This window comes from Syzygium oleosum, unplaced genomic scaffold (assembly GCF_021117445.2).
Source record: "Syzygium oleosum isolate NSW1041296 unplaced genomic scaffold, Sole_v2.1 Sole_v2.07, whole genome shotgun sequence".
In the NCBI taxonomy this organism is placed as follows: domain Eukaryota; kingdom Viridiplantae; phylum Streptophyta; class Magnoliopsida; order Myrtales; family Myrtaceae; genus Syzygium; species Syzygium oleosum.
In genome coordinates this window covers 4,093,404-4,104,179 of record NW_026607491.1, presented here as the reverse complement: position 1 = coordinate 4,104,179, position 10,776 = coordinate 4,093,404, and the positions used below count along the sequence as shown (strand labels likewise).

The following is a 10,776-nucleotide window of genomic DNA, read 5'->3' as shown; positions in this document are numbered from 1 at the left end:
ATTTCCTTTCAAAATTGGCCGGAATGACTGAATTGGCAAATCGTCAAAATGTTTTATAAATAAATTGGCAAAATTGAAAGGTTTAGACTGAATTGGCACAAGTGTAATAGATTTAGGATTTTGTTGGTAATTTCCCCATACTTTTTAGTTCTTTATGTGCATTTCAGTAAGGTTTTTTTTTTGTTTTTTCTTTTATTTACTAACAAATTTTATTTAGTTATTTATTTTTTAATTTGATAAAAAAAATCTATCCAAGTAATGTATTCTTATGAAGAGCTTAAAGTAGGTTAATGTTTTGGTATGATGTGTTTTAGTAATATGTGTTGAGTTTGAGTCGGGTTCGGATCGCTAAATTTGTATTACATAAAAATGGGTCACACGGGTTAAATAAATCAATTTGAATCGGATCAATTTCGACCTGACCTACCTATTTGACGACCCATTTGACAAGCCTAGGTAATATATACAATTTTTTTGTTGAGAGGGGTGGTTTTGGGATAGTTCAAGGCAATCTAGTTGTTTTTTTTATGGCAATTTTTTTTGTCAAATACGGTTACATTTCCACTAATACAACGAGGAAGACGATGATGTTTCGTATGCACACACTCACACTGTCAACATCTGGCCCTTTCGATGGATCTCCTACCGTCCACGACTCTACGAGAAGAAATGAGCCGTTGTAGAGCTGCCACGATCACGTCGATTTTCTCAATGGACTAGAGAGCACCGGACCACATGAGCTTGACTTCATTCATCACCCCCACGGGCAAGAAGCATTCTTGGTAAAAAGGACAACCATTGTTTCGTCAAGCTTGTGAATGTCTCTTCTCTTCCGTTTTAAGCTTAGACACCATGCGTGGCTTTGTTTGGAAAGGAGACAAGGGATGGCAATGGATTGGATCCAATAGGGTACTCGAGCCTTCCCGAACCCTAGAAGACTTAAATGGGTTGCAATTTAGGGTCGTGGGACAGGTAAAAGGTTTCATCCACGAGATCTTGTAGGTTTGTGATGGGATTGAGATTTGTCCTTTGAGTAATTCGATACCCAAAAATGAGAGCCCCTGCGATAAAATATAATTGCTCTTACGAAGAATATAAGGTCATATATATAATTCTGCACACCTAAAATAGGAACCCTTATGCTAATTCACATTATTTTGCAACATTTGAAGTTTCCACTTATTTTCATGATCCCTAGACTTCATAGAAGCATTTTGAATTGAAGTGATGGTATATAGATTTTCATGGTCACCGCTTTGTTTACTATTTGTTTTATGTTGGACAATTTTTTAATAAAACAATTATATAGCTGAAGATAATAACTAGTGACATTGAGAACATGTTGAGATCGTAACGGCTACTAGAGGTGATCGGTTTCAGGGTGGGTCGGTTCCCACATAGGAAACAGAGGACCGGTCCTTCCGGTTCCCAATTTGTGGAACTAGGAACTAGCCCACTTGATCTTGGACCCGCTCAGAAATTGAACTAGTCGGACCGGTTCAATTCTCGAGTGGGTCTAGGAACCGGCGGCCAAGGGACGATCGCCAAAGGCGGCGAGGGTGTCTCTCCAGAGGTTTGACACGGCATTTGAGAAGGAGTACCTTGTGGACTGTGCCGAACGAGAAGCTGAAGGATGGGATCAAGCTGTCTATCTTGGGGAAGCTCGTGCCGGCATAGGGGAGGTTTTGCCAGACATGCTAAGGGTTTTTGAGGGCCTACGGCGAGGTAGAAAGGAAGCTCGTGAGGTTATGTGAGACTGCCCAACTGTTGGTGTGCATGGAGGTCTCAAAGGAGGACGATGAAGAAGCGTCAGCGAACTCTTCAACACATCCGAGAACAAGAAGAAGGAAAGTAGAAGAAAAAGAAGAAACAAATAATAAAAAAAAAACACCCCGCATTTGACTTTATGGATTCGAAGGAGGAAAAAGCAATGGTAATATGGTCAACACCGTGGAAGAGAGTGTTTGAGCCGCATGGTCAGTATACTATAATATTGATCCAGTCTGGGTGGGTGAGTCCACACCTAAAACCGAAACCGGATCAATATTCACCGATTTCAATTTTTTTGAATCGGGAACTGGACCATTTCTTGCAGGAACCGCCCAAAACTAACTGATCCGGTTCAGTTCCAGCGATTCCGTTTGCTCATCTCTAATGTCTATCAATAATTTAGTGGGATGGGCTTGGGATTCCATTTCCAAAGCCTTATAGAGTATGGGATGGACGGGAAAAAATCAACTGTCCCAAATTATCACCAATTCATTCCGTTGCCACCCCTAAACATCCTTCTCATTTTTTTTTCGTTGGCGAGGGGAATGGTTCGAGGCGATCTGGTTGTTTAATTTTTGCAATGTTATTTTTCTACTAATAAAACGAGGTGGACAATGATGTTTCGTGTGCACATGATGTCTTCGCTGTGCACATAATGACAACATGTGGACCTTTCGAAGGATCTCCTACCGTCCACAACTCTTATAAGGTAGAAATGAGTTGTTGTAGAGCTGCCACGTTCACGTCGGTTCTTCTCGATGAGCTTGACTCCTTTCATTTTTTGGTGTCAAGGACAACGATTGTTTCCATCAAGCTCGTGAATGTCTCTTCTCTTCCGTTCTAAGCTCAAACAAAATGGCTTCGCTTGGAAAGGAGACAAGGGATGGTAGTGGATTGGGTCTAATAGGGTACTCGACCAGCCCCGAGCCCTAGCGGACTTAAAACGGGTTGCAATTTAGGGTCACGGGACGGGTTTCGGGTTTCATCCGCGAAATCTTTGTAAGGGTTTGAGACGGGATTGAGATTTGTCCTTTGAGTGATTCAAAACACGAAAAAGAGAGCCGCTATAATAAAAAATAGTTGCTCTTACGAAGAATCTAAGGTCACCAATATAATTACGTACACCCAAAATAGGAACCCCTGATGCTAGTTTCTACTTATTTTCATGATTCCTAGAATTTGTACGAGAATTTCGAATTTAAGTGATCGAATGTGGATTTTCACCCTTGATGCCAATTTCTACCATCACAAATTCGTCCCGTTGCTAACCCTACACCTCCTACTCGTGATTTTCCTCTTTCCCTTCCTTCTTGGCAAGGCATGGATATATGCGAAAACCCGAGGGTTTATTTAATAGCAAATAAAGATGCTTTGGATTTCGAATCGAAACCAGAAGCAATTCAAACGAGTTAATGAATATTATAAGGATAAGTGCACGGGAAGTCCTAACGCTTATCATGAAAGTATAATTGAGTCCTATAACTTTCAAAAAGTGTAATCACATTCTAAAATTTGTCACAAAAGTGTAATATTATAATTATATAAATATCAAAGCCAACCGTTAAACATATATATCCTCGAACTTACCTATTAGGCAATTGATGTCCCCATAGGTTGTTGAACACTCCAATTGTACTCTACTATCGTATAGATTAAGATGCGAAATTATGTGAATTGGTCAATTTTATAAATGAGTAATCGTTAAAAATAAGATTCGAGATACTTTGGTGATCAAGTCTCGTCATATGGTCACGTGCATCAGTTCCATGTATATAAACAGCTTGATTAGAAATGATGTATACTCTCGAAGTAATGCAACTTTGTTATTATGTATTATGTTCTTGATTTTTCCAATCTGAGTGTACTTATTTTTCCTCTCTTAATATTTGAAAATCAATATAAATTACTACGAATAATATTTCGGCCAAAAAAAATACGAATAATATGAACTATTATAAATTACCCTATGTAGAAATAGATACATTTGGAAAAAAAAATGCGAGATGCGAGTGAAGCAACTCGTACTCAATGAGGAAAGACCTAGTTACGCGTTTTTCCCCCCGATAAACTTGTTCATAATACGCATAATAAGCAAATCCTGCTTTTATAGCTGATTTATGAAACTAATGTAGAAAAATACTTAGGTCGCCTTTCGCCTCCCTTCCCAAGCACGGCTAAATTAATGGCTTAAATCTATAATTCCCTTGAGGCACGGTGCCTCGTGAGACCGTGACCGCCTGATTGAAAGTAACACACCTCAATTATTCAGGTCGAGATCTGTTGAACGTCAAATGGTAAAAATTTCAGGAAGCATGGCGTCTTCTCAGAACTATAGACTCGTTCAAATTAACAAAAACTTGCTACTAAAGTCTTGAAAGCAACGTGCACTAGACTAATGAAAGCAAGTCTGATTTTTTCTTTTCATCTCTAATTTTATTATTTAGCCAATTTATTATTTGAAAGTGTCTAATTATGTAATTTCCTTTTAGTCAGAATTCGCTTGCAAAAGAAGAAAAAAAAGTCGTAGTTCATAGAATCTGCAGAAAACTAAAGGTGAAGATTCTGGAGGTTACGTTTACGTTTGTCAACCGAAATGGTTGGTGCATGTGATATATACATTATTATTAGAAAAGGGGAAAAAGAAAAAGAAAAAAAAGAATTCGAGTAAAATAAGGTGGCGGCGGGTCAGCAAAATAAATAAACAAAATTCCAATAAGATGAGGAAATGCTTTGAATTTTTAAACTCAACTTCATTAACAAATAATTGTTTGATGAAATATAAACAACGGAAAAAGCGCAATAAATTAACCAGAGATTAGAATATTATAACCCCATCGGCCAATCAGATGACAGCGAGTCCCGCCTTTTTTGTGCGGGCACGTGGCAATGACCCAGTAGACGACACTGTGCAGCTCTTTATTTGGTCTGTTTGCTGTTTTTATTTTATTTTATTTATTTATTCGGTTTTCGGTTTCTCTTTACATTAATCTTGCCAACTCTTTTTGAAATTTTCAGCTCTTTATTTATTTTTTCGACACCTAAAAATATTTAAATTTCGCTCAAAGTGGATGGCCACAGGTACTCTAAGCCATTATGTGAAGTTTTGAAATTTTTTATTTTTTGCTTTTTTTAATTTTTTTCGGCACCTAAAAAAAATTAAATTTCGCTCAAATTGAGTGGCCACAGGTATTTTAAGACATTCTGTGAAGTTTTGAAAATTTTGATTTTTTGATTATTTTTTATTTTTTTGGCATCTAAAAAAAATTAAATTTCGCTCAAAGTGGGTGGACATAGGTATTCTAAACCATTCGGTGAAGTTTTGAAATTTTTGATTTTTTGCTTTTTTTTCCCACCTCAAAGACCGTGACTTCCAGATGAACATGTGTTTTGAAGAAAGAGTTCTCTCAGAAATGATTCTCATTTTTTGTCTAGGAATAGAAAACCTACTTTTTTTTTGTTCTGATTTCTGGTTCAGAATCGGTTCTGGAACAAAAAGTTGTTCTAGAAATAGAAAAATAGAATTGCGTTACCAAACGGGTTTCTGATCCAAAGCTATTTCTAAGAACAAAAAACCAGTTCTGGACAGAATCAGAATGGTTATCATGCGCTACCTTAATCTATCAACATGAGATATCTTTTCCTCCCTAGAAAAGTGAAAAAAGAAGAAGATAAAAGAAATCAAAAGGTAAACTTTACTTTTTTCATTAGCATCAAAATATGCTTAACTTTCCGAGTAGAGACACGTGAGCCGTGACGCGATCCATGATGACTCGTGCCATTTTATTTTAGTAGCAACCACGTTGACTGCGCATGCCCCTAATTTCCGAAAGATATTTCTCTATGCCAACCTCAATTGCGATCTTCGTCATTTTTATTTATTTATTTATTATTATTTCGAGACATTCATGTCGTGTCAGAATCACGAGACGAGAAGGGAATTTATACAATTATACTAATTCGAGCGAAATTTATATTTTTTTAGAGTCCGAATGATTTGGATGATTTATAATCAGGTTGTTTTCGCCGTATAGCCCCTTGTTTGATCTTTAGAGAAAAGTCGTTCGTATGAGGTTGTCTGGAGATAGAAATTTATTTTCTAACATTGTAGATTTGATCCTAGTTTAGGTGGCAATGCCTAATAAATGTCCACTATGAATTATAATTTCCTTAATAAGATCATTGCAAGTGACAAAGTTAGCAAAAATCCCGCGAACACAGTAATTTACCTTAAAAGTCTCACGAGGCTGGATACCCTAATCGATAGCAACTTCCTTACGAAGAGCCGTAATGAATGTGCACTCATCGATCGTAAACTCCCTTGTCCAACTTTTCGGTACCATACACATCCATGATCGAAAAACTCTGTCGCCACTCGTAAACTTAAAAAAGGGCCCCGCCAACCAGAAATTGTCCTCATATGCCGTAATTTTCCTCAATCAACAGTAACATCGACAATCCCACGATCAGAAATTTTCTTTGAATGTCCGTAAACTGAAAAAAAAGGCCTCTCTGTCAACGAAAATGAACGAATGGAAAATGTTTTTCATTATACACGAAAAAATATTTAAATAATGAAAATATCTTCCATTGACTAATTACTTCGAGCGAGACAATCGATCATTTTTTGAAAGAATATTTTTTAAATTATTCATTTTTCATGGAATAAAAGTAGCTCGAAAATATCAAACTCGCCTTTTTTTTTTTTTTTTTTTTTGCCCTTTTGCCCTTTTTCGATGTGAACTTGGAATCTTCTTACAGTAGATGCTATTCTCCCTTCGCCGTGGGGCCCACTTGTACGACCGCGCGCGCAGCTGGTCACACCAACTCCCCCCCCTCTTCCCCAAATTGCTTACGCCCTCACCAAACACGCGCCCCATAAAAAAAATAAAAAAAAAATAAAAACCAAAAAGAAAATAATATTCTTATTTATATATAAATAAAAAGAATTCACCTGCCAAGGCCAAACGCAATTTTTTTTCATGTATTTTATTTTTTCTCGCCATTTTGCGCATTTGTTCATGGATGTTCATCTCTCTCGCTCGCTCTCGCTCGCACGCTCTCTCTTCCTCCGCCATTGAAGCTCGGGATTGAGCTCCGCCGCCGCCGCCGCCGCAGCCGCCGCCGCAGCCGCCGCAGCCGCTACGCTTTCCCGCGAGACACCGCTGATGCTCGGGGTACTGTGCGCGCGCCCCAAGCCTTGGATCGTCGCCTCCTGCTTCTCCCACGCCTCCGCGGCCCACCACTGCAGCCGTCTGCCCTGGGCCTCCGCCGTCCGCCTCCAGCTCGCCGCCCTCACCGCCGCCGCCGCCGACTCCCCCGACCGCCGGCGCCACCACTCCAGCTCGTGCCGCCTCGGCTCCGGCGGCGGCTCCTCCCCCTGCGGCGCCCACCCCGGCGGGGTCGCCTCGATATGGCACGCGATCCTCCCGTCCGGGGAGGGCGACTCCCGGCGGACGATGGATCCCCGGCGGCCGGTGTTCCGCGGGGAGGGGTCGTGGAACGTGGCCTGGGACGCGAGGCCCGCCCGGTGGCTGCACAGGCCGGACTCCGCCTGGCTCCTGTTCGGCGTCTGCGCCTGCCTCGCGCCGGTTGACGCGGCCGATTTGAACCGCGAGGAGATCGTTCCGGAGGAGAGGGTCGAGGATTGCGATTCCTCGGACGAGGCGAAGCGGAACTCTCCTGATTACAGAGTGACAGGTTATTTCTGGATAAAAGCGTGCGCGTGTGTGCGCGGAGATGATAGATTGCACTTAGCGCGATGCGTGTCCTCTGTTTGCGCATATGCCTTTGCTTCTTACTGGTGTATCCATAGGCTACTAGTGAGACTCGTGCGTTATGGTAGCTCTGCAATGGAACAGTGACTCGATTACGTTAGTGTTAGATTAAATTGATACGTTGTCTCGTCAAAGTTTTGTTTTTTGGGTTTTGGAGTTTTGATTTCGTGCTCTTGCTGAAATCGATTTCCCTGTAACTGATGACGTTCGTTATGTTGGGTTGGTGGCTGATGTGTTCGATTTTATTTTAGATTCAAGTGCTCGACAGCTTTGCATCGAGTTCGTCGTTTCAGTTGCCGACTGAACTTTCATTTGTGTGTGTTTTGAGTTGGAACATAATCCTAGAGCATTGAAAGTTGTTTGCTAGGTGATGTGACAATTTCTTGGGCGGTTGCTCAAGCGAGTTAACTTTTTATGCGTATCACTCGATTAAAACCTCCATTTTTTCGGATGCTGAGCTTGATGACAAGTAGACATGACTGGGAAAATGGAAAATTTCTTTTCTCCTGATACATGTTTGCATATGTATGTGCGTGGAATTGTATCCTAGGTTGTTAATTGATGAGTGGATAGATTGTTCATTCCAATTCCCAAGCAGCGCAGCTCTTACTGTCCACCTTTATCTTGTGCTACCAAATTGCGTAACTATAGTGACTTGTAAATTCAGTTCAATCTGTATCTGATTTCGAAGGAATGATACAGGGGTGCTGGCGGATGGTCGATGCCTATTCAGAGCAATAGCTCATTGCGCGTGCTTGAGAAAGGGAGAAGCAGCTCCAGATGACAATCGTCAGAGAGAGCTCGCTGATGAATTGAGAGCTCAAGTAAAATTGGCATTCTATAGTTTCCTGTTGAATATAAATTTTTCTACGAGAATTCTCTTGCTATGTTTCATAATCTGGGGTGTCTCATGATAGTATGATCCATCTGCCATGCAGGTTGTGGATGAGCTCTTAAAGAGGCGGGAAGAAACAGAGTGGTAAGTTTTCGTGTGATGGGGCATACGCAATGTGTAGCTGATGATGGATTAAGGCATGATATGGTTTTCATTTTATATGTTCAGGGCCATTGAAGGAGACTTCGATGCATATATTGAGAGGATCCAACAACCTTATGTATGGGGCGGAGAACCAGAGTTGCTGATGGCTTCTCATGTCCTGAAGTGAGTTCTTTGGCCATTTTGCTTACTGATTTTGATATTTTGTGTAGCAGGCCATTTTTTCTTTTATTTCGCTTTAACTGCCTGGCATTCTTTATGACCGTCTTGGTACAATTATTAGAAGATCGCTGCAATAGTAACTCTGACAAACTGAAGGATCATTTCTGTTCCTAATGGTGCTAGACCAGTCATTACTCTTGCATCCCTTTAATATAGTAGTGCCTTAATTCTCTCACTATTGAGGTTGGACTTTAAGCTCGAGCTTCATTCTTGAATTTTTGTTTTACTTAATGATGGTATATAATTTGTTGTTGTGTATATATTAATTTGTTTTGGTCTGGATTTATGTGTACTCATGTTTGTGTTTGCATTTACACATTTACATCATTGGCTCAGGACATTAATCTCGGTCTTCATGGTGGATAGAAGCTCTGGCAGTCTGGTCAATATTGCAAAGTACGGCGAAGAGTATAGGAAGGATGAAGAGAGTCCTATCAACGTCCTGTTTCATGGGTATGGTCACTACGACATACTGGAGTCATTCGCCGGTCAAAGCTATTAGATAGCATGCGTGTAGAATTCGAGTAAGAAACTTCCAATGACAATCCAGTTTTGTTAGATGAGTTATCTTGTGAAGTAACAGCTGCCTTATCACATTATGGTATTTTTCATCTGTTTCGAAAAGTTTTCCCTCAGGTCACTTGATGCAAACCATAGGTGGAGCAGATTACTAGCTTCTTTCTGTAGATCATTTTCCGTTAGTTCAATTGAAATTTCCGATGATGCCTTCTGTTGTTTCATGGTAAGTGAATGTGGCAACCTTAGCGAGCAGTTGTGCTCCAATAAATGGCTCAAAGATCAAATTCTATGCTGTCACATGATTATCATTTTTCGAAGCGTAAGATCTCTGTCCATGAAATAGAGTAACTTGGTTTCTTTTGTTCCTCTCTCTCTCTCTTCTGTAGTCATCTTATTCGTGTTCCATAGACTGATTCTCTGCGTGCTTTATGTCTCCGCTTAATTTGGTTCTAACATCATCTGGTGTTGCTGCGGAATCGATTGCGAGGCTGGTTTTCTTGATTCTCATTTTCTTTTGCATTTCTTGATTTCCATTTCTTGAGTGGCAGGGGACTCACCAAAGGTGGTAAAGTGGTTCTCTTTCATGAGATCATAGATTTGAGCTGCGTCCTAACGGGATGGATAGACGGGATATGAATTTTTTACCTATGTCATTTTTTGGGGACGTTGATCGGGGGATGAAAGCCCGAATTACATTAAGTATGACACATGCATGAGGCAAAGTTCTTGCTGCTCTTATCCCTCATGAGTGTCGGCTTTAAACCGGACGAGGGATCGGGGCCTGAAAAGTCTAAGAGGCTCGGTGTTGAAAGCACGGTCGGGTAAATATCTGCGATCGCATTTTTCGTCTCGGTAAACCTGCTTAGTTTGTAGACTTCGAAGCTTTTGCTCTAGAGTTTGGGAGTTCGATTCAAGAGTATGACCTTACTTTTAGCCTCGTGTCCCATGGCAACTGCAGACCCGTGAGCAGAGGAAGGAGACAAGAAATTAGCAGAACCTCTGCAGTTTCTCGAGCTATTTCCCTGATCAAACGGTCAGCACAAACGAGGACAAGCATGTTCGGCCCAACAATAGCACCAGTTTCTGCAATTGGGCTCCATCTTTCCCAGCCTCCCCTTCTTTGTGCTATTTGACATTTAACAATCCAAACATCGGTCCGAATATGCCAAGACAAATTTGTGGAATTGATTTATGAAACGTGTCAGACTATTGCTGAATCTTAAATTAAGTGAGTCGCCTTCTAACACTCACGCACACCCCGTTACACCATTCAGTAAATTAATTTTGTGATATAGTCTTAGGGTGCCTTTATTTCGAGAGAAAATGCTGTTCATGAAAATCATTCTCAAGGAAAATGTTTTTCTCTTTTTCAAGTTAAGGAATTTTTTTTATTAGAAGGAAAATATTCATTTCACATTAAAGGGAGGTACATAACTTCAAGATAAATATGCAAATCCCACAAAGTAAGTAAATTTGAAAAGTGAATCAACTTGG

General features: G+C 40.5%; 1 protein-coding gene across 2 annotated transcripts; it reads left to right on the top strand.

Annotated features, from left to right (window-relative positions):
• The first annotated feature begins 6,855 nt into the window (after positions 1–6,855).
• Positions 6,856–10,506, top strand: LOC115665158 (uncharacterized). Of its 2 annotated transcripts, XR_008817006.1 has the most exons (7): positions 6,856–7,467; positions 8,247–8,368; positions 8,483–8,523; positions 8,608–8,706; positions 9,100–9,364; positions 9,831–10,103; positions 10,241–10,506. XR_008817006.1 is itself a non-coding variant. In XM_030587047.2 (5 exons), exons 1-5 carry the CDS (start codon positions 6,936–6,938, stop codon positions 9,263–9,265), a joined length of 960 nt encoding a protein of 319 aa, XP_030442907.2. In that variant the 5' UTR covers positions 6,856–6,935; the 3' UTR covers positions 9,266–9,579. The 2 variants fall into 2 exon arrangements, 1 of the variants encoding a protein (XP_030442907.2); XM_030587047.2 differs by lacking the exons at positions 9,831–10,103; positions 10,241–10,506 and having other exon boundaries at positions 9,100–9,579.
• Positions 10,507–10,776: the final 270 nt, after the last annotated feature.

Excerpts from the sequence above, each read along its gene's own strand:
- LOC115665158 (XM_030587047.2), top strand. The coding sequence starts at position 6,936 with ATGCTCGGGGTACTGTGCGCGCGCCCCAAGCCTTGGATCGTCGCCTCC. Across the intron at positions 8,369-8,482 it reads CTGATGAATTGAGAGCTCAA|GTTGTGGATGAGCTCTTAAA; the intron begins GTAAAATTGGCA and ends TCTGCCATGCAG. Across the intron at positions 8,707-9,099 it reads ATGGCTTCTCATGTCCTGAA|GACATTAATCTCGGTCTTCA; the intron begins GTGAGTTCTTTG and ends TCATTGGCTCAG.